This window comes from Garra rufa, chromosome 15 (assembly GCF_049309525.1).
Source record: "Garra rufa chromosome 15, GarRuf1.0, whole genome shotgun sequence".
NCBI lineage: Eukaryota > Metazoa > Chordata > Actinopteri > Cypriniformes > Cyprinidae > Garra > Garra rufa.
The window spans coordinates 34,422,472-34,447,380 of NC_133375.1; the positions used below are offsets into that span (position 1 = coordinate 34,422,472).

General features: G+C 35.1%; 1 protein-coding gene across 1 annotated transcript in view; it reads left to right on the top strand.

Annotated features, from left to right (window-relative positions):
- Positions 1 to 21,307, top strand: part of med27 (mediator complex subunit 27) — a 98,198-nt gene extending 76,891 nt beyond the window's left edge. The window contains exons 5-8 of the mRNA XM_073819448.1: positions 5,996 to 6,103; positions 14,801 to 14,842; positions 16,888 to 16,965; positions 20,790 to 21,307. Of these exons, the coding sequence (XP_073675549.1) occupies positions 5,996 to 6,103; positions 14,801 to 14,842; positions 16,888 to 16,965; positions 20,790 to 20,924 (363 nt within the window). The 3' untranslated portion in view covers positions 20,925 to 21,307. The remainder of the gene's footprint in view (positions 1 to 5,995; positions 6,104 to 14,800; positions 14,843 to 16,887; positions 16,966 to 20,789) is intronic.
- The last annotated feature ends 3,602 nt before the right edge of the window (positions 21,308 to 24,909 follow it).

Here is a 24,909-nt window from a genome sequence, read left to right on the forward strand (position 1 = left end):
TGACTATTAAAGTTGACTTAAAGGTGCCATAAAATGCATTAATACAATGCTTAAAATTGTTCTCTGATATCTACGTATATGGCATAAGAAAAGGGCAAAAATTCTCCAGAAATGGTTTTACAGGTCCATTTACAACCCTAGAATTTGTCCCTAGAATCAAATGGTCTGTTATTACCTTATTTGGAAGGTTCATGAATAATAATGATGTGCTCTGCTCTGATTGGCTGTTTCACAGAGCGGCTCATTTCAGTAGTTCGCTTCAGATCATCAAACTAATTTAAATATTAATCAAAGATAACACAAGTAAACACAACATGCAGTTTTTGAATGAAGTTTTTTTATTATGTTTGCCTCCTGAACTTAACTGGTTGGGCCACCCTTAGCAGCAACAACTGCAATCAAGCGTTTGCAATAATCGGCAGTGAGTCTGTTACAGCGCTGTGCAGGAATTTTGGCCCACTCATCTTGGCAGAATTGTTGTAATTCAGCGACATTGGAGGGTTTTCGAGCACGAAGCGCCTTTTTAAGGTCATGCCACAGCATCTCAATAGGATTCAGGTCAGGATATTGACTAGGCCACTCCAAAGACTTCATTTTGTTATTCTTCAGCCATTCAGAGGTGGATTTGCTGGTGTGTTTTGGATAATTGTCCTGCTGCAGAACCCAAGTTCGCTTCAGCTTGAGGTCACGAACAGATGGCTGGACTTTGTTCTTCAGGATTTTTTGGTAGACAGCAGAATTCATGGTTTCATTTATCACAGCAAGTCTTCAGGTCCAGAAGCAGCAGAACAGCCCCAGACCATCACACTACCACCACCATATTTTACTGTTCTTTTTCTGAAATGCTGTGTGTTACGTGTTTGATGTATAAAAGGGATGATAGCGTAACATTTAAGTGAGACAGTTGTTGTTGCGTTGTGAGGCAGATCAAAAGATGACAGAAACAGAGTACGTTTAAAGTATTTACTAATTAAGTTGTATTATAATTGTACAATTAAGTGCAAGCAGAATGACATTAACATAAATAGCAAAAGAAAAGATGAGTGTCACCCAAATCAAAGAAATAAACAGAACAAAACAGCCTTAGGTCTAACCTCTAAACTGCTTAAAAGAAAAATAAGAAAAGAAAACCGAAATCTTCAGCGTATGCGACGCTCTAACTAAACTCAATTAAACTAAAAAGCAGAAATACAAAAGTGGCATGACACACACAAAACTAACTAACAACGTACAAACTAAACTCACAAGAACAAAACAAACAGGACTATGGCGGTTGACTAATTGTTCTAATTGTCACAAAGGCAGTTATGGTTAACAAACTCAATGCTCAGAAATCTCAAGAAGGTGCATTCTTAACTTTAAACTTAGCATGAGGTACTAAAACTCCATACGGGCAAAACAACCTCTCTCTACATTCGATACAAGTCAATAGCCAAAACAAATCTAATCAATAGATCAAATTACACTGCACAAAGCATTACTTCGAAAATCAGGATACTCTAAGCATTTGAAGATACTGGTGTAGCACACGAGACTGAAAGCTGACCGCGTTGGAGCACAAGGTACGCTGGCGAGGCGCACAAACACAGACTGAGCTCGAGGCCTCAAATGCAGCGGGCAAATCAGCGGATTGGCGGAACGTGATGACGTCATAACGATGACTGACAGTCCGGTCAGCCAATAAACAGAGACCTGGAAATTAGTAAGAAAATAACACAGAAATGGGGAAGTAATGAGAAAAACAAAATATACACAAATGAGGAAACTAAACATACACAAAACACACGTGGAACGTAACACTGTGTTACTTTTACGCCAGATGTAATGAGACACACACCTTCCAAAGCGTTCAACTTTTGTCTCGTCAGTCCGCAGCATTTTCCCAAAAGTCTTGGGGATCATCAAGATGTGTTCCGGCAAAACTGAGACGAGTCTTTATGTTCTTTTTGCTCAGCAGCAGGTTTTCGTCTTGGAACTCTGCCATGCAGGCCATTTTTGCCCAGTCTCTTTCTTATGGTGGAGTCATGAACACTGACCTTAACTGAGGCAAGAGAGGCCTGCAGTTCTTTAGATGTTGTTGTGGGGTCTTTTGTGACCTCTTTTTAAGTCGTCACTGCGCTCTTGGGGTAATTTTGGTCGGCCGGCCACTCCTGGGAAGGTTCACCACTGTTCCATGTTTTCACCGTTTGTGGCTCAAACACTTTTTCACACAGGGCCATGTGCGTTTGGATTTTTTTTTTTCCATTTATAAAAAAACCCCTTCATTTTAAAAACTGCATGTTGTGTTTACTTGTGTTATCTTTGATTAATATTTAAATTTGTTTGATGATCTGAAACATTAAAGTGTGAAAAGCTTGAAAAAGAAAAAAGAAAATCATTAAGGGGGCCAACCTTTTTTCACACCACTGTATATACAAATGTCTTTGGCTGTGAAATATCTGTACAATAAATAGTTTATGCAATAGATTTTGAAAGATATCAACAAAAAAATGGCCAAAAAACTTTAAAAGCGATTTTCTCAGGTTTTCAATTGGAAAAAGAGAGCAGACGACCATAATTCAAATGGACATATCTTTAAAACCATTCAAGGTAGGACATCAGTTTAAAGCTTACAGTCTCCTCTTTCCATTGATACCAAAATTTTGAAATGTGACTGTGACTCATTTTGCTGGGTCAGGTCACATATAGTGGACTTATATGGTGCCCGCAACTTTGAACTTCCAAAATGCAGTTTAAATGTTATTTTCTAAAATGTATATACAATTTATATACTTTTTATTCTCAAATGCTCGTCTTGTCTAGCTCTGTGTGAACTCTATGTATTCCTGTTCATGACAGTTAGGGTATGTCAAAAAATTCTTATCTCATTTTTCCTCCCAACTTCAAAATCTTCCTACATCACTGTTTTACCTTTTTTTTTGTAAAAGCGTTTGACCCTGCTTGTGCGTTCACTTTCTAAACTCTGGGTCAGTACTGCTGCAGCGATGTAGGACGATTTTGAAGTTGTAGGAGAAAATGAGATGGGAGTTTTTCGACATACTCTAACTGTATTAAACCAGAATAAACAGAGTTCATGCAGAGCTAGACAAGCCAAGCATTTGAGGTTTAAAAAGTATATAAATTGTACTTTTTTTTACTTTACAATTGTTTTACTAAATAAGACCCTTCTTACTCTGATGGAAACGTTTATAGCGCTTTGAAGCTGCATTTAAACTTGATTTTGAAAGTTCAAATTTGCAGGCACCATAGAAGTCTACTATATGGAGAAAAACCCTGAAATATTTGCCTCAAAAAACAATTTCTTTACGAATAACATCTTTGTTGACAAGGTGGTGAGTAAATTATCTGTAGATTTTTGTTCTGTAAGTGAACTTCTCCTTTAAATTACATAATTTTGTTACATGCAAGTAGTTACTCCCCAACACTGTAAATAATACTAAAATAATACAGATTGTAAGAGAAATTAATTGAAACTTATTTACTTAGACTGCTTTTTATCTATCTATTTGGAGACCAAATTTACATACAGTAATGAAGGCTGAAAAGTACATCTCCATTTCTCATAGTTAGACCCAATTTCTTCCATAAAAGTTTTCCAATTACCAGGTGTGGGAGTCTAAGGCACTGACATCTCTTTTAACTGATATGGTTTGGTGTTTACAATCAACTCTTTCACCCAAACAACAAATAATTTCATATTCATATTTTTATTCATGTATGCATTGAACCTCACTAGACTCTTTCGTTGGACTTCAGTGACATGTTTGCTTTTCTTCATTGACTGCCAGACAATCCATCCCTTGTAATGCTTGTGGAATCTCATTTTAATTCATTTCTTTCTTTCTTTCTTTGTAACGAGGTTTCACAATAGTACATTCAGCTCTGCCAAACTAAACCCCTCTTTATAATAGGCCTAGCGGTCCCCTCCATATTGCATTATTGGTTTGGCATTTATAAAAACTGTGCTCTGAGGAGCCTGAAAACTCTCCTCTGAATCTCAAATGAACTGATATTTCATTTCTTCTGATTCAGAGTTCCTTTTCATGTCAAACTTTGTCACTCGGGTGTTATTTTAGCTGAACTTTATCACGCTGGTCGCCATTGTCCCTCTTTTTTCAGACCACCTGAGTGCGTTCCCCTTCGCAGTCAGTGGTGGGGTCAAATCTAGCGGCTTCTAAAAACCTCAGAGGGACCACAAAAAGAAACGTCACCACCCTGCCAGCATTCAGACCTGGCCCAGACTTTCCCAGCATCCCTTACTGTGCCTGATACATAAATTATTCAGCAAGTGGAGCTCAGGCGAAACCCATTGCAGTTTTGTTCGCGGGACGGAGTTGATGTTTAAACAGCTTTGACAAATACAGCGAGGGGTTGGTTTAAAGATCCTCACCTCTCTTTCTGTCCATGTTGTACAGTGTCTGTCTTTCTCTCAGAGGTGTGCGTAGTCTGAAACCTAAGTGAATGTGAGGATTTAAGAATATTGTACTGGGATTTCCTTCTTTGCCTCAGATTAAACCCATCTTAAGCCAAAAGACTCAAGCGAAACCCCTCCTGACAGCAGATGGTTTCAGACTGGAGTGTGAACTTTTTTTGGCATTAAAAGGAAAAGCCAATTCTCGGAAGAGAAGAGTTTTACGCTGTGTGTTTGAGTAATTGAGAAAAATTGGGCAATCCAGCCATTTTTGATTCGCAATTTAACTCTAGAATAAAATATTTTGGTTGAATAAATATTAATTACGGGCACCTTTGTGTCCCAAAGGTTGATTGTTATTAAAATGAACAAATTAACTTTTAACATTTTGTTTATGAAGGTCCCATTACTATAATTTCTTTTTGCACATTTTCTTCGTGTTTTATGCATAGATTTATGCTAATTTAAGCATTTTTAAATAAATACTTGACACAAAGAAAAATCTAAATATTTTTTTTTTTATCTGAATATATATATTTTTTAATTTCATAATTTTTAGACAAGCTGTAATTTTGTCAAATAAACCAAAAATGTGATGATATTTAATTGTGTATAGGTGCTCTTTATGTCCCAAAAGTTCATTTTTATTAAAATATTACATATAGTTTATAACTTTATAACTTTTTTTATAACTATTAACTAAAAGTAAAAGTATTTTTTATTATATTCTGTAATTTTGTCAAAAAAGCCAAAAATGTGACAACATTATTTAATTGTGTGTATATAGTATAGATGCCCTCCATGTCCCAAATGTAAATACTTATTAAAATAAACAAATTACATGTTTCTAATTTTGGTTGTAAAGGTCATATTAACATTTTTTACCTTTTAATTTTTTGCATAGATTTATGCATATTTTATGCAAATTTTCTGTCTTAAAAACATTTCAAAATAAAAATATTGCATTTTTATCATTTTTTTGTCATCAACAAAGTATGAAATAATCAAACCCATTTCAGTATGTATCGTGAAACTGTATTTTAAATAAATATTTGACATAATGAAAAATCAAGAATCTTTTTATTTTACTTTTTTTTTTTTTTATTCATAATTTCCAGACAAATTACAGATTTGGTCAAAAAATTAAAAAATGTGAAAATATTTAATTTTGTGTATTTAGTATACATATAAAAAGTTTAGCTATGAAATTTTCCTTAGCAAGAGAAAGGAGATGGCAATTTTATTTCAAATGTCATTTGCACCACAGAATATCAGACATAACACAACAAAATGCATAATTTGAGAAAAATGGTTTAGAAAAAAGTCTCAAAAATTTTAAGCAACAAATAAAGTTATTTTTTTTAAGCAATTAGTTGAGTTAAATAAAACTACCAAAAAACAAAACAAAACAAATCAAGCTTTTGGTTTGTCCATACAGTATTTCACCCAGCACTGGGTTGTTTTTAACCCAGCATTTCTTAGGGTGTATTAGTGTATTAGTATTTTTGTGAATGCCACAATTGAAGAAATGCTCAAATATCATCCACTCAACCTATCTTCTGTTGTCTTTTTTTTTCTTTCCAGGTCACCCTGGGGAAGGTTTTGAAAGCCATCGTGGTAATGAGAAGCCTTTTTATTGACCGCACGATTGTCAGAGGTTATCATGAGAACGTGTACTTGGAGGACAAAAAGGTAAAACATTTGATTTCGATGTCCAAGTCTAGTTTAAAACTCATCTTCGTTCATTTTTTCCCAGCTGAACCTTAAAAATGAGCTTGAGTACTTCTGGCTTAGGTAAGGACGTGAAATCCCTGGATTTTTAGCTATTGATAAAAGTCTCTGCACAGCTGTTTAATAATTCACATGATGTGTTCAGCTCTCCCTTGAACATGAAAAGCATGTACGTATGCGATACCCTCTATCCTCACGTCCCTCGTGTCAGGTTGAGCAGCGTCCTCTCATTCATTCTGAAGCGATCTGTACGTCTCTGCGAAAGCCGCAACGTTTGAACGCTCTTTGGTGACACTAATATGAGGTGGCCATCAAAGCTGCGGAGAGGCTTGATCACAGTTAATTATGGCAGCGAATGTGAATCTTCTGAACTGCTTGCCAGGCCGGTGCTTTGTGCCGTGCGCCGCTGGGCCTCTGCGTCCAAACGTGTGTGGTGAGCAATTGCATATTAACCTCAACTGCTTCATAAAAAAGCTCAAACTGACAGTTGCAGCAACGCTCGCACCAGGATATCAATGGTGTGGCCTAAACTGCTCTCATTATGGTGGTAAAAACACATTAGTTAATTGCTGAATGTAGATGAGAATGGAGTGGAATGAGTGCTTGCATGCTGTTAACTGTATACTGTCCAGTTTACACTGTATACTGCTTATTTTTGTACAAATGAAACTTGCCATAATGGTCACTGCACACTTTTTGTATTTGTTTTTTCCTATTTGTCATCCAGATGCGAAAACTCAAAACCTGATTTAAAATTTTTATGATGGACGAACGTTTCAGAGGCAGCGTGTAAACGTGATTGACACAACTGAGGTTGTATTTATTTTTTAACGTGTGAAAATTGCGGGCAAAATTTTCAGACTCGGTGTGCAATGACCTTAACATTTCTAACCGAGGAGCAGTATGCCAGTATGTTGTTATAAATGTATTATTTGTGGTAATTTTGGTAATAAAACATTGAAAATTATTATAGTTGAAACTGAAACTGAATTAAATTAAGATAAACTAAAATACTGTCTGATTTAGTACGGAGTCAAAAAAAGAAAATAGCATTCCAAGAAAAATTAGATGGTCAAAAATACATTTTAATTACATTTTAAATACAATATAATTTTTTTTTTAGGGTTTTATGATCGTTTAAAAAAGTATGTCATAATCACAAACCATTTAAAATATTTATTGTCAGTGTGTGTGCAATAAAAATTCTGCGATCCATAAATATTCAGTCTTTAAATATGTAAATCCATCATAAAAATATTATTGCATTTTAGCAATATTATGAAAGATTATTGTAAATTGTAATAGTTGTCTGTTTTTAATATACTTTAAAATATATTTTATTTGTGTGATGAAAAGCTGAATTTTCAGCAGCCATTACTGCAGTCTTCAGTGTCACATGACCTTTCAGAAATCATTCTAATATGCTGAATTTTTTGTTGATCAGTTAAAAGTTAAAAAGAACAGCATCCATTTCAGATAAAAGTCAGTTAAAGTCTTTATCAAGTTACTTATCAATTTAACACATCCTTGCTGAACAAAAGTTTTTTTAAAAGAAAGAAAACAAATTCTGACCCCAAATAGTGTATATTGTTACAAAAGATTTCTATTTTAAAAAATGCTGTACTTTTTGAAGTTTTATTTATCAACAAATACTAAAAAAGTATCACAGGTTCCCCCCCCCCCAAAAAAAAACAGCACAACTGTTTCCAACATTGATAATATATCAACATATTAGAATGTTTTCTAAAGACTAGAGTAATGATGTTAAAAATTTTTTTAGAATTATTATAGTTGAATATAGTTGCTGTCTGATTTAGTAATGAGTCAAAAAAAGAAAATAGCATTGCGATAAATTCAATGATCAAAAATCTTGATTCATGTAAATACATCTTTTTTTTTTTTTTTTTGCATTTTTAGGGTTTTATGATCATTTAAAAGTATATCATAATCACAAACCTTTTCAAATATTTATTGTGAGTGTGTAATAAAAATTCTAGTCCAAAAAAAAAGATTTAGTCTTTAAATATGTAAATCCATCATAAAATATTATTGCATTTTTAGCAATATTATGAAATATTATTGCAATTCATAATAACAGTTTTCTATTTTATTATCCTTTAAAATGTAATTTATTTCTGTGATGAAAAGCTGAAATTTTGCCAGTCGGTACTGCAGTCTTCAGTGTCACATGACCCTTCAGAAATCATTCAGAAATCATTTCCCTTCAGAAATCATTCTATGCTGATTTATTATCAGTATTGAAAACATTGGTGCTGCTAAATATTTTTTGGAATAGGGTTTTTTGATTAATTTAAAAGTAAAAAAAAAGAACAGCATCTATTCATTTTTAGCAATATTATAAAATATTATTGCAATTTATAATAACAGTTTTCTATTTTATTTTACTTTAAAATATAATTTATTTCTGTGATGAAAAGCTGAATTTTCAACGGCCATTACTCCAGTCTTCGGTATCACTTGACACTGAAACTGCTAAATATTTTTTGAAAACTGTGATACTTTTTTAGGATGTTTTGATGAATTTAAAGTTTAAAAACAGCATCTATTCAAAATAGAAATCTTTTCTAACAATAAAAGTCTTCACTATCACTTTTTATCAATTGTACACGTGCCTTGTTTGTATGTTGTTACAAAAGATGTCTATTTTAAATAAATGTTTTTAACATTTTATTCATCCAGTATTTCTAAAAAAAAAAAAAAAAAAGTATCACAGGTTGCAAAAATAAAGAAATAATCATAATTGAGCAGCACACCTGTTTCCAACATTAATAATAAATTGGCATATTAGAATAATTTCTGAAGGATCATTTAACGCTGAAGACTAGAGTAATGATGCTGAAAAATTCAGCATTTCATCACATAAATAAATTCCATTTTGAAGTATATTAAAATAGAAAATCACACCAATCATTTCACAATATTGCATTTTTTTCTGTATTTTTAATCAAATAAACGCAGCCTTGATGAGCAGAAAAGACTTCTTAAAAAAGCATTAAAAATCTTACTGACCCCAAACTTAAGTAATGTGTCAAAGAGACTATAGCTGATATTATTTCCTGTTCTTTTGATATATTAGGAGCAATAAGTAAAATATAACATCTAATTTATGGCAAGATATTTATATTCAACCATTGTTTGCAGCTATAAATAAACACGGCAGAGAACAGAAACGAGATTGAGTTTAAGTATCTGCTCATCTTCAGGAAGGAAACTCAGCCTCTCAAAAACAAGTTAACAAACAGTAATTAATTCCACTTCATTATAGATTTAAAATTATGGAGCTTTAAAAATGAGACGAGCTCTTTCTGGATTTTAAAAATACATATTGCTTATTTAAAATTAAACACTGGTTTGAGCAGAAATCAATCAGAGGACACAAACAGCCAGAAACACATCTTGAGGAATTCTGCCCAAAATATTCATTCAGTCCAGATCCACCCCAGACAGTATTAAATTGCTTTTAGTTTTGTTTTATTTTATTTTACAATTATCTGTATAAAACCCTGCAGAAAACTCCTGCCCTTGAATCGACCTCAGAGGTCTTTTTGGGTGTTTTTGCGAGGTGTCGATTCAGAGCAGAATATCGACAGGCTTTTTTCTTTAAACCCCCTCTCTGGTCCTTACAATTCAAATGATGCCACATAGCTTACCATAACCACATGCAAGAGGTCCAACAGAGCCCGCCTGAACCTCCAAACACACAAAAAAAGCGTGAGGAAGGGGTAGGAGAAGGGAAACTATGCTATCAAAGTAGGGCTTCAAAGACTATCTCAGACATCTCTTGGGTAATTTGCGATCCGGCATTCTTTTTACTTCAAAGGGCAGCAGTGTATGGAGGTGGGTTTGAGGACAGAGGGGAGATGGAGTCTGATTTCTCTGATAAATGCTGACACCGGGCCTGTTTGATATTAGAATCAGAGAACATTTTGATTTGTTGTCGTCTTTGAAAACTCTTCTGATGACCTTCGCTCAACGGCTTGATTAGTGATGGGTTTTCTCACCTCTGTACAACAGCCCTGACATCAAATGCCAGGCTAGTCGGAACTGACCTTTAAACTGTCAAATGAAGTGTATACGTTTTCCAGGTCCTTGTAATATTTCGGTACTCTTTATGCATGCTTAATCTACACCTCTGACTTTAATTATTTTTCTGGGTCTTGATGAACAGTGAAGAGCACAAGTCTTGAGCTCTGGTGTTTTACTCTTGTTGGCAGGATTACAAGCCATGCTTGAAACCATGCTAGGCATCACAAGATATGTTGAAGTATAGGGATGGCCTGTATTTCATTTAATCGAACTTTGTTCATTTTTTGCCATTTGGCTTTTGTTTTTATATTAATATATGTGACCCTGGACCACAAAACCAGTCGTAAATAACATGGGTGTATTTGTAGCAATAGCCAACAATACATCGAATGGGTCAAAATTGCCAAAAATCATCAGGATATTGAGTGAATGTTTTATGTAAATATTTTGTAAATTTCTTACTGTAAATATGTGAGACCCTAGACCACAAAACTAGTCTTAAGGTATATTTAAAGCAATAGCCAAAAAAACACTGTATAGGTTAAAATGATTGATTTTTCTTGTGTGCTAAAAATCATTAGAATATTAGGTAAAGATCATGTTCCATGAACATATTTTTTTAAATTTCCTACCATAAATATTAAAACTTAATTTTTGATTAGTAATATGCATTGCTAAGAATTTCCTCTGATCAACTTTAAAGGCGATTTTCTCAATATTTCGATTTTTTTGCACCCTCATCTTCCAGATTTTAAAATAGTTGTATCTCAGCCAAATACTGTCCTATCCTAACAAACCATACATCAGTGGAAAGCTTATTTATTCAGATTATTCAGATGTATAAGTCTCAGTTTTAAAAAAGAAAAAAGGTTTTTGTTTTCCAACGCTTTTGTTACTTTTGGCTTCTGGACACCCTGGAGTCGTTAATTGTAGATTGGGTTTAATTCTAAATGTAATATTTAAATTCTAATTTTTAGACATAATAAATGGTGGATCCTCTGAGATTTGAACCTTTGGACTCTTTTACAATGCCTAGGGTGTTATGGGGCAATAATAGAATTTAGACTCTAGAAAAAAATTGGAGTAACCATCTTGGGTTAAAATAAAAGTAAAATTACAGAGAAAAATGTAACAAACTTCTTACATGTGGCAATGCTATGAAATATGGAGCATGTTGCATGGTGAGCAACAAAAATATGAAAACCTGTACTTTAGTGAGAATCCATGGAGATCAACGCATGCTACTGACTGATCACACGATTCTTGTTAGAGGCAGGTGAAACACTCATCCACACCTACAAAGAAATCAGCACAGGACGAACACAATACATGAATACTGAAAACAGTATTTTAAGGCAGTCTTGATTGTTTGGGTCAGTTTTTTCAAATTATAAGTAAAATAACACTTGATACGATATGTTGAAGGAATAATTCCTTCAAGGAAAAGCAGCTTCTCAAAAACAAGTTAACAAATAGTAATTAGTTCATTCCAATTCATTATAGATTTAAGATGGTGAAGTTTAAAAATGAAATGAGCTCTTTATGGATGTTAAAAATGCAAACTGCTTATTTAAAATTAAACCTTGGGTTGAGCAAAAGACTCTTACACAAACAGCCAGAAATCATCCTGAAGAATTCTGCCCAAATATCATGTTTTTTTTTTTTTCTTAGTCTTTAGATACAGTGGGGAAAGTAATTATTTGATCCCCTGCTGATTTTGTGCGTTTGCCCACTGACAAAGAAATGATCAGTCTATAAATTTAATGGTAGATTTATTTTAACAGTGAGAGACACAATAACAACAAAACAATCCAGAAGACCGCATTTAAAAAAAAAAAAGTTATATATTGATTTGCATTTTAATGAGTGAAATAAATATTTGATCCCCTATCAATCAGCAAGATTTCTGGCTCCCAGGTGTCTTTTATACAGGTATTGAGCTCAGATTAGGATCACTCTCTTAAAGAGTTTCAGTTTGTTACCTGTATAAAAGACACCTGTCCAGAGAAGGAATCAATCAATCAGATTCCAAACTCTGCACTATGGCCAAGACCAAAGAGCTGTCCAAGGATGTCAGGGACAAGATTGTAGACCTACACAAGGCTGAAATGGGCTACAAGAGCATCGCCAAGCAGCTTGTTGAGAAGGTGACACAAAACACAAAATAACTGTCAATCTTCCTCGGTCTGGGGCTCCATGCAAGATCTCACCTCATGGAAATTCAGTGATCATGAGAACAATGAGGAATCAGCCTAGAACTACACTGGAGGATCTTGTCAATGATCTCAAGGCAGCTGGGACCATAGTCACCAAGAAAACAATTGGTAACACACCACGTTGTGAAGGACTGAAATCCTGCAGAGCCCGCAAGGTCCCCCTGCTCAAGAAAGCACATTTACAGGTACGTCTGAAGTTTGGCAATAAACATCTGAATGATTCGGCGGAGAACTGGGTGAAAGTGTTATGGTCAGATGAGAACAAAGTCTAGCTCTTTGGCATCAACTCAACTCTCTGTGTTTGGAGGAGGAGGAATGCTGCCTATTACCCCAAGAACACCATAACCACCGTTGAACATGGAGGTGGAAACATTATGCTTTGGGGGTGTTTTTCTGCTAAGGGACAGGACAACTGCATCTCATCAAAGGGACGATGGATGGGGCAATGAACCTCCTTCCCTCATTGAAAATGTGTCGTGGATGGGTATTCCAGCATGACAATGACTCAAAACCCATGGCCACAGCAACAAAGGAGTGGCTCAAGAAGAAGCATATTAAGGTCCTGAAGTGGCCTAGCCAGACTCCAGAACTTAATCCCATAGAACAGTGATTCTCAACTCCAGTCCTCGAGGCCCACTGCTCTGCACATGTCTCCTTCATTTAACACACCTGATTCAGATAATCAGCTCGTTAGGAGAAAGATCCATGAACTGAAATGAGTGTGTCAGATTCAGAAACATACAAAATGTGCAGAGCAGTGGGCCCCGAGGACTGGAGTTGAGAACTACAAGAAACCAACTACAAGAAACATCTGACCTCTGTGATTGCCAACAAGGGTTTAGCTGTGTCATGTTTTGCGAAGGGGTCAAATACTTATTTCACACATTAAAATGCAAATCGATTTATAACTCTTTTGCAATGTGTTTTTCTGGATTTTTTATTCTGTTTTATAGACTGATCATTTAGTTAGATAGATAGATAGATAGATAGATAGATAGATAGATAGATAGATAGATAGATAGATAGATAGATAGATAGATAGATAGATGGATGGATGGATAGATGGATAGATGGATAGATGGATAGATAGATAGATAGATAGATAGATAGATAGATAGATAGATAGATAGATGGATATATGGATAGATAATCGATAGATTCAAAATTCTATTATAAAACTGCACACATTTGCTGAACAAGCAAACATGTTTGGCACCAGGGCTGTCACTAATTATTATTTTGGTGATTAAGTAGTCTGTTGATTATTCTGGCAATTTAATCAAGTAATTATAAATAATAATTATTAAGACCTTTTTGTAGTAATACAAATAGAGTGAGCAATAGCCTTTAAAATTACTTAAAATACATATAGCAATTAGGCAATAAGAACTACTTTAAAGTATCATAAGCAAGTAATATGGTTTTATTAAACAAAACTGTTAAAATACATAATTTATCATAAACATATGACTGCAGAGGGCGTTAATGGCCAGACAGTTGTTTTTACACTTTACTGCGTGATCTAATCCTTGTTCAATATTGACCAACCAACGTTTAAGTCAAATTTCCACTTAACCTTACCATTTCTTTATGACAGAATTGCTTCAGCCACAGTAATTTCTTGAATATGTGGACATCAAAACATTTAAACTCAGAGTGAGGGTTTGAGCTTTTATTTTGAAATCGCGATGAACAGTTAGCACACTATAGAAAAATATTGTATTGTATTGATATGTATTCTTCTGTGTTTACGGTAAGTTTAAAAAAATTTCACCTTACAAATCTGATGAAATGGTGCACATTGCATTCCCAGATGAATGTTATAATACACCTAAACTCAAGCAATATGCAGAGTGATAACAGTTTGTGTGGAGCAGCATTTACAGTAAACGGAGCTGCTCTGAGACGCACATATGTAACCTACACATCCATGTAAATATTTAAAAGCGCAAATATTCAACCAGCATTGCATAGACTTATTTGATTGAATTGTAAAATTCAAAATAGCATTATTCTTTATTATGATTTTTAATTGGTTTTTACATGTGCAGCCTTGAAAAACAGTCTAATAATTTGTTTCATAGATTCTCGTCCATGGAGTACTCTAATTGAATCGAGAAATCATGACAGCCCAAATTTGGCGCACAAAGTACCTCTAGAATTACCTCTTGAATTTGAAAAGTGGAGTGTAGAATGCAGAGGAGCATTCAGGTCTACACAGATGAAAGACATTTACTAAGAGGTTAAAAGGATTCTTGTAACGGTTTAAGAAGGGTATACTAAGGGTAACATTTTGGTACCATGTGGTTATTTTGAATCAATTTATGACCAGGAAATAAGTATCTGCATTCATTACATGATGTTTACTTTTCTTGTGTGCTTTTTTTTTTTTTAGCTTGACATCTGGTCAAAGTCCAACTATCAGGCATTTCAAAAGGTGAGTAAACCAGCAAACGCATCACAACAAACATACAAAACTCAGTTTAATCATCAGAGCGTGTCTTTCTCATTACCCATAGCGTACATTGGGAAATATCGGAACAGTAATTAAATGATCCTGTGGTTGTCTTTCAGATTGAATTTGAGCCGTGTGATAAATAAATAAATAAATTCAAATCGCGTGTCCGTGAAATCCTAATGAGATCTCTCTTCTCAATGACGGTCGCATTTCTTGTCACCTCTCCACTGCCAATCCTTGCCTTTCATCCCTCAGACATCATTTGTCCCCGTCCCCGTGTTTTTTGATTTCATTTCACTCCAAGCCACTTCGCCCTCATTTGACAGCCCCCTAAACATCTGGGCTCCAGTCGTCTTCTCTTTACCCTTCCTGAATCTCATTAGGCTGGAATTAGAGAGCAGTCAGCCTCTGGGGTGGATGAAACTACCTAGTCCTGGTAATGCTGATGCACCTTTCAAAGAGAGAGAGAGGGAGAAAAACTTGCTTTCCTTTCAAAGCAGAGAGAATGTGTATGACGAGCTGCCTGGAACTTAAAGCGAGAGGTTGCGAGAACCCCCTCGCATTGTAACTGAGCTTATCGCATCTGCACGGGCTGATCAAAGAGCAGGCCTGTTTATTTCTTTATTTCTCTGCTAACTCGAACCCGGGCTGCCTCAAACTGGAGGGACGGGCCGCCTCTCATCTTCCCCTCCCTGCTGTCACTTCTGTATTCCAGTTTTCCGTGCTCGCTTAATTAATCGTTCTTTACTCTTCACATGTCCCCGCTGTCCAATACTTTTCACACAGATATTTTTGTGTTTGCAAAAAAGTGTCACTTTGCTTTTTTACACTTCAGTTGTAACCACTTGAGTTTCTTTTCCCATGGTGCATCACTATTCAGATGTATTAACTGGACAGTTTCCCATAAGGACTTTGGTCAGCATTGGCAGTTTAATGAAACGATGACGGGAGATTGAAGTGGTTCACTTTTTAGTCCCTTTCTATAATTACATTAGTGATGGAAGATGGGATTTTAGGGAAAGTAATAAGGTTATGGTGTTCTTCTGCAAAATTGGACTTAAAAGTTAATCTGAGAGTAGGTAGACTGATGTGAAAATGGATTTTAATTAGGATTTCTTCAAATGTGTGATCATGCATGCAAAGAAAATTTATTATATTTTCAGAACCATTATGCATATATACAGTTGAGGTCAAAAGTTTACATACACCTTGCAGAATCTGCAAAATGTTAGTTATTTTACCAAAATAAGATGGGTCATACAAAATGTGTTGTTGTTTTTTATTTAGTACTAGCCTGAATAAGATATTTTTACATAAAGAAGTTTACATATAGACCACAAGAAAAAATAATAGTTGAATTTATGAATATGACCCTGTTCAAAAGTTTACATACACTCGTTTCTTAATACTGTGCCTGAATGATTCACAGCTGTTTTTTTTTTTTTGTTTGTTTAGTAATAGTTGTTTATGAGTGTCTTGTTTGTCCTGAACAGTTAAGCTACCCGCTGTTCTTCAGAAAATTCCTTCAGGTCCCACAAATTCTTTGTTTTTGTTTTTTTTAGCATTTTTGTCTATTTGAACCCTTTCCAACAATAACTGTACAACTGAGGGACATCATCATTCTGTTCAAAAGGCTCCTAATGCATCATTTTTCCTTCTGAAGCATGAAGTGAGCATTTGAAACTTCTGTAATATGAGTCCCTCAGTTGTCCTCAGTGTGAAAAGATGGATCTCAAAATCATACAGTCGTTGTTGGAAAGGGTTCAGATATACAAAAATGCTTAAAAAAAAAAAAAAAAAAAAAAAAAAAATATATATATATATATATATATATATATATATTTATTTATATATTTATTTATTTAGACCATCAATTATAGACCATAAATGTCATGCTGGCTGTAAAATATATTTATGCCCTTATGACGATTTTGTTAACCGGTTCTTCATATTTGCAGTCATATGTTAATTTACTCATTGTACAGATTCTGTTATGGTTCTCAGTGATCTTTATGTTCTCTCAGGTCACTGATCATGCAACCACAGCCCTCCTGCATTACCAGCTCCCCCAGATGCCTGATGTTGTAGTTCGCTCCTTCATGGTGGGTTTAGTACATTGCTTTTAAAATTCCAATGACTCTCTGCAAGAATTATAATATGCAATTATTACTTTTTTGCCTTTGGCTGTGTGGTGCTGTTTAACGAGAGAGTGTTTTCCACATTCCAAGAATGTATGCAAGTCCATTCTTACAAAAATATTCCTGTAGCTCAACTGGAGGAAGGTAATAACAACATCAAGGTTATGGGTTCGATTCCCAGGGATCACACATACTGAAAATCAATAACTTGAGTGCACTGTAAATACTGTAGCTTTGAATAAAAGCATCTGTCAAATGTATAAAATGGCATAGAATGTACAATAACCTCAATCGCCAACTTCTGCCCTGGAATATGTAAAAAAAAGTGTTGATTTTGTGTTTGAAATATTTAATAGTTTTACAAGTTAACCTTATCGTGACTTGTGTATTTGTGTGTGATGTTAAGCATCGAGTCTGGTCTATCTCTAAATAGTCTCCCGACCTCTGCTCTGAGCTTTGAAAAGAGAGGAGAGATTGATTACTTCTCCGTAAGATCAATGCAGAGCTATTCTGATCATGAATGGAATCGTGTGCTTTCTCCTGTACACGGATTTAAACAGTACAGTTAATGCACTTCACTCCGAGGCCATCCCCAGGACAGCTTATTTAGAAGCTAAAAACCCATCACCAGTCCTTAGTCTCTCCTAATAAGAGCTTTGAGGTTACTTAACTTCATAAAAATATTTTTATTGTTGTTCAGGTAGGATAGATAGTTAGTTAGTTAGTTAGTTAGTTAGTTAGTTAGTTAGTTAGTTAGTTAGTTAGTTAGTTAGTTAGTTAGTTAGTTAGTTAGTTAGTTAGTTAGTTAGTTAGTTAGTTAGTTCAGGTAGATAGATAGAGGTAGATAGGTAGGATAGATCAGGTAGGTAGGATAGATAGTTTGATAGTTTAGTTAGTTCGATAGTTGGGTAGGTAGGTAGTTCAGATAGGTAGGATAGATAGTTCAGGTAGTTAGGATAGATAGTTAGTTCAGGTAAGTAAGATAGATAGATAGACAGACAGACAGACAGTAGGGGTGTGCAAAGCAGCCGGTATTTGTATCTGTATTTGTATTTGTTGAGGGGGGAAAAGTATTTGTATTTGTATTCGAGTAAAATTCAAAATAGGTGTAAAATCCTGTTTTTTGTTTTTTTTGTGCGTTACACTTATTATTTACGTTATAGTGTAAGTATTCTTTAATTATATCCATTATAATAATTATGTATATGCAATATTGGTTGATGTTTTTGAACGTAACAAGGAACGCCATTGAAAAGAAAATAACATAACAGCCATTACCTCATCCATGGTTAAACCAACAACTAATAAAATACCATTGTAAACATTTTCATATTTCAACATCTTTAATAACAACAAGTTTGATCGCTATTGACCACATTCAACATCAGACGACAGTGACACTTATATTTCATTATGTACTTTACATTATACATTATTGCTCTGCAGTAAAGCCATTCAAGCCAGTTGCAGATAATATTATTTGTTTTATGCCGGTAATGTGTTTAATGCCGGTAGCGGTAATTACGAGTAAAAAAAAATCACGCCATCATTATGTTTTAAACAGTGCCACTTTGAGGAATAAATGTGAATTGCGCTCATTGATTCTACAGACGTGTAATTGTTGTTTTACGTTTAATCTTTCTTGCTGTTATGAAGCAGTCCGGCGACATGACAAAGAAAGTTGATCCTGATTGGTCCTCTTTTTTGCATTCGAAGTGCTGATTGGCTCACAGATAGAACCTTATAGAACCAAGTTATAGTTCGACTTTGTAGATAGAACCCTTTTCTTTTCTAAATAAAAAGTCCTAAAATGTACACAACTTAAAAAAAAAACATCACATAATGTAAATAAGGTGTCACAGAATAAGAATATGTGAATAACTCAATTTTGACAAAAATGTCAGATAGAACCTTATAATTCTAAGGCGACGAGCTGTCTTCATTCGATGATCACACTACGGTGACTTACTTTCAATCTCCCCGCTGAAAGGGGAGGGGTTTCGTGACGTTTGATCCAAGGAGGTGTGTAAAGGGCGGGCTTTAGGTTTGCGCAGCGAGGCTACTGGCTCGATAGTGGAAATGCAGCTTACTTTTGGCCTTGGTGCTTGCGACTCGAGGCTATTAGCCCCGCCCGGCACGCTCTTAGCACTGGCTCGCACTGGCCCGACAGTGGAAAAGCGGCTATTATGAACCCCACCACCACCTGTCCTTGTTGGAGGACGCTGAACAGACAGAATAAAAACAAATAATACTTAAAAGAACTGTTCTTCTTCTGAATGAACTTCTTTCCCATGGTGTCTGCCGTTGCTAAGCAACCATGACCTGATCTCTCCATGAAGACTCGGAAGCTTCAGCAAAGCATCAATGGATTTCCAGCATTAAAAATCGCTTGCAGTAGCTCTGCTATTAAATTTATTTTAAAATGGTTATTCCTGTACAGATATGATAAGCTGTTCCTCCAACTTGGCTGTTTTTCAATGTTATTAAGGGAAAGCAGGGGCGCCGCTAAGGGGGAGAAACTTAGGACAATTCTAAGGGCCCACGCACTTTAGGGGCCCCCAGAGATCTGCTTTTGTGTGGTAGGGGGGGCCCAACCTCATATTTTGTCATAGGGCCCAAAATTGCGAGCGGCGCCCCTGAGGGAAAGGGTGAAGCCGATTGGTTGGTTCTGGTCACATGACCTGCGCTGTGCTTGTGGCATTCTGAAAAGTTGAGATGTATTTTATCTGGATGCGGCGCTTCCATTATGAGTGCGCATACCGCGCGTCTACATGTGAAACAACGAACTTGAGCGCGCGTGTGAACGGCCCCTAATGGAATAATCTCCCGATCAAACTCTGCTTCCCAAAAGCTATAAACTACCTCCAGAACCCAGTTAAGGTACAAAAATCTATTCAACAAAAATAGTGATGCAGTGAAGTCTTTTTTCACCCAGCTGAGTCTTCTCTGTTGCTGTGTGGAGCAGCCTGTGTCAGTCATCTCTTTTAACCCCACCCCCCGACTCCTGAATGTCACTCACTCATGCGGGCATGCACTGACTGCAGACAGACAGACAGACAGATAGACAGACAGATAGATAGACAGATAGATAGATCAGGTAGGTAGGATAGATAGTTTGATAGTTCGGTTAGTTCGATAATTGGGTAGGTAGGTAGTTCAGGTAGGTAGGTTAGATAGTTAGTTCAGGTAGGTTGGATGGATGGATGGATGGATGGATGTTTGGTTCACAAAGGTAGGATAGGATATATAGTTAGGTAGGTGAATGGGTGGGTAGGTATATAGTTTTTATAGGATGGTGCTGGACTTTTGTGTGTGCTAATTGGAGTATGAATAACAGGATATCAGTGGAGGGTGGTTTGGGCCGGCAGATGAATTAGGAAAGACAATGCGTCCTGACAGGTGCAGGTAAACCCCAACTGTGCTGAGTGGCCCACTGAAGACGGGTTAGAGAGAAGAGCAGACACACTCCTCCTGCTGTTAATCAATGTCGAGTTGTGACTGCTGCGAGAGCCCACAGACCCTCATGCTGCTCTCACACGTCCCATGCCAGTGTAATGAGGCCAGCCAGAGCAGGGTGAGGGTGTCCGCCACAGCATTGTGGCCAGGAATATATACTGTCTTGTACTATGTTTCATTTTGGCCAAAATGTTGTTATTCAAATCACTTCAGACTCAGTTGAACTCTTAAATATTAATCTTTAAATACATGTTTGGAAGTTTTAAAAAGTCTTGGATAAAAAAAAAACCTTCTGTCAAATTGTCCACTTTATGTGTTCTTTGTTTGATCAGACCTGGCTGAGGAGCTACATCAAGCTCTTCCAGACCCCGTGTCAACGCTGTGGCAAGTACCTGCAGGAGGGCCTTCCTCCAACATGGAGGGACTTCCGAACTCTGGAGGCCTTCCATGACACCTGCAGGCAGTGACGCGGTCACGGATCACACAGTATGCCATGGCTAGGACTCAGAGCTCCTGTTTCCAGCGCCGTGTTTTTGCAGATATCAGTAGTTTGGACAGTTTTGTATTCGCCACGAAGACATTTTCCAGCCTATTGATTTTCACAGCTCTGCTCCACCCTTTTTTAGAAGAACATTATTGTCCCGATAGATATCACATAATGTTTTATTGCATTTGAAAGGAGAAAATGTTAAATGCTAATGGGTTTCAAAATGTAAATAGCTAGAAGGTTAACTTCTGCAAATAGGTCATAATCTTTAATGTTATAGGTGGAAACTGCTCCCTGATGGGATGAAAACTATGTCCATTTTTTGACCTTCAAATAAACTGCCTTTGCATTTCTTTTTCCACATCTTGTCTCATGATTTTTTTTTTCATAACTCTTATTTATTTGTTCAGATCTGGGTTTTTATTATGTGTTTCTTTGGTTCAAATAGGTAAGGTCAGCACTGTATTTGCTGGTCTGAAAATTTCTGCAAACTTTTCCTGCATTTAAATATGCTTGTAAAAACTTCAGAAAGAAATGCAAAATGTACATACAGTTCATGAAAAATATATTGCAAACTGGAGTGTGTTCTTATAAGTCTATGACCCTGAAATCACAGTTGCTTTTTGTTTCTTATCATGCAAGATTTACACAAAGTGACAAATGCTCTCAATGAGTGTTTGCATGGGAAGTTAACTTTTGTTTTCTAACCCTGTCTGACATGAATTCACTTTAGCCATCACACATTGTACATGCAAGTTTAAATTATTGAACATACTTTGTTTGAGCCATCAGGACCAGAAAAAGTGACTTTGAAAGCCAACCTTTCGAGTGTTTCATGTTTATCCAGAACCTCAAGTCAGTTTAGTTTCAACAATGGTGTATGTTACCGTTTTACTCATTTCATGTTTGTAATATGTTGCTATATACACGTTCATTTAAGCTTGTGAGGCTTGAATTTGATCTTTATGGAGCCAAATAGATTCTCATTTGAACATCACCCATAATTTAATCACATGAACTGGAGCTACAGGGCTGACTGGGATCTTAATGTACTAATGTACTCTGAAAGCTTGATATGGCTTTCAGCCTGAAAAGCCAGCCTAGTAGAATCTAAACCATACTGTCTGGCAATGCATAAACATGTATAAAAAATGCTTAAAAGGATGAGAAAAATGTATAATAATACATGAACTGAATATATTTAACTTCATAATTTTGCATTAAGGAGAAATATAGATAGATGGATAGATGCAGTTGTCTTGACATTTTGTATGGTTAATATGCAGGTTATAATTTATATAATTGCTATGATTTAATTCTCGTAATTTTGACTGTTCTCGAAACATTTCAACTTTATTTTCGGAATTTCGACCTTATTCTCGAAACATTTAGACTTTATTCTCGGAATTTCTACTTAATTCTCAAAATATTTTGACTTTATTCTTGAAATATTTCAACTTTATTCTCGGAATTTAGATTTTATTTTCGAAACAATTTCATCTATTTTTTAAAAACATTTCAACTTTATTCTCGAAACATTTTGACATTTCTCGTAATATTTTGACTTTATTCTCAAAATATTTTGGCTTTATTCTCATAATTTGGACTTCATTCTTGAAATATTTTGACTTCTCGTAATTTCGGTTATTTATTCTTGTTATTTCAGTTTTATTCTCAAAACATTTTGACTATTCACAAAGTATTTTGATTGTATCGTAATTTCAACTTTATTCTCAACATTTCGACTTTGTTCTCGAAATATTTCGACTTTATTCTTCTAATTTCAACCTTATTCTTGAAATATTTCAACTTTATTCTTGTAATTTCAACTTTATTCTCAAAACATTTTGACTATTCTCTGAATATTTTGACTTTATTCTCAAAATTTTGACTTTATTCTCAAAACATTTCGACTTAATTCTCAAAATATTTCGCCTTTATTCTCGAAACATTACAACTTTATTCTCGAAATTTCGACTTCATTCTCGAAACATTTTGACTTTTCTCGAAATATTTTGACTTTATTCCCGTAATTTCAACTTTATTCTTGAAATATTTAGACTATTCTCGGAAATTTCGACTTTGTTCTCGAAATATTTTGACTTTATTCTTGTAATTTCGACCTTATTCTTGAAATATTTCAACTTTATTCTTGTAATTTCAACTTTATTCTCAAAACATTTTGACTATTCTCTGAATATTTTGACTTTATTCTCATAATTTTGACTTTATTCTCAAAACATTTCGACTTAATTCTCGAAATATTTCACCTTTATTCTCGAAACATTACAACTTTATTTTCGAAATTTCGACTTTATTCTCAAAAAAATTCGACTTCATTCTCAAAACGTTTTGACTGTTCTCGAAATATTTTGACTTTATTTTTGTAATTTCAACTTTATTCTTGAAACATTTAGACTATTCTCGTAATTTTAACTTAGTTCTTAAAATATTTTGACTTTATTCTCGAAATTTCGACTTTATTCTCAAACCATTTTGACCTTTCTCGAAATATTGTGACTTTATTCTTGTAATTTCAACTTTACTCTCAAAACATTTTTACTTAATTCTCGAAATATTTCGCCTTTATTTTCTAAACATTACAACTTTGTTCTCGAAATTTCGACTTTATTCTCGAAACATTTAGACCTTTCTCGAAATATTGTGACTTTATTCTTGTAATTTCAACTTATTCTCGAAACATTTAGGCTATTCTTGTAATTTTGACTTTGTTCTCAAAATATTTTGACTATTCTTGTAATTTCGACCTTATTCTTGAAATATTTCAACTTTATTCTCGTAATTTCAACTTTATTCTCAAAACATTTTTACTTAATTCTTGAAATATTTCGCCTTTATTTTCTAAACATTACAACTTTGTTCTCGAAATTTCGACTTTATTCTCAAAACATTTAGAATATTCTCGTAATTTTAACTTAGTTCTGAAAATATTTTGACTTTATTCTCAACATTTTGACTTCTCTAAATATTTTTTGCTTTATTCTCGAAACGTTCGACTTGATTCTCAACATTCAGACTATTCTCGTAATTTCAACTTTCTTCATGAAATATTTTGATTTTATTCTCATAATTTTTACTTTATTCTCGTTATTTTGACTTTATTCTCAAAACATTTAGACTTTTTATTCTTCCTGTTGTTTCCCTGTATGATGATAATGATAAGACTTTTCGCATATAGGCTTACTTCCTCGTTGAAGAATTAGGTAGAAAAGTTTATGCGCATATTTTAAGATTTTAAGATCATCTTGGCATTGTGGATGAAAACACAACTAGGGTAAGTCAATGAAATCTTATTTCTTAAGACCTATAGCATAAGTTTAAATTGAATGTGTATGTTAAGCAATTTGGCAGAATTAATTGCAAAACTTTCATGCGTGAGGAGTTTCAGTACAGCGCTGCTATGAAAGCACTGCAATAAATTAAACCATATAGGCTATATAAATGTCTGAATTTTCAAACCTGCTGAAAATCCTAATGAGCAGGCTTATATTCTCACTTTCACTTTATATTCTGAGCTTTTCCGAAAAAACTCGAGGAGCCGCGGTGCTTTTGCATGATCCGCTTTGATCAAGTGAAAATCATCATTGCCTTCAGATCCCACTCGGGCTGCCGCGTGTGAGGCTTTGAATCGAGTTAGTCGGTGAAGTCTCGAATGCCTCCGCAGCCGTGCTGGAGTCACACTATTTCTCCCTTTCTCTCTCTCCGACTGGAAGTGAGACTCAAGGGCTAATTCATACACCTACTCGTCACTCCACAGTTAACATAGCATCTGTTCCTGAAAACAGTTGGTGAGCTTCAGTCTTTGTTACAGCCTAGTAGATTTAATAAGCCTTCAGGCTTCATTCTTTAGAGCGTTTTGCCTTCTTTCATCAATTCAAAGGTGAGAGAGGCTACAAGGGTTAAGGGAATATTATGTCTTTCTACGTTCCAGTTCTTTAGAAAAC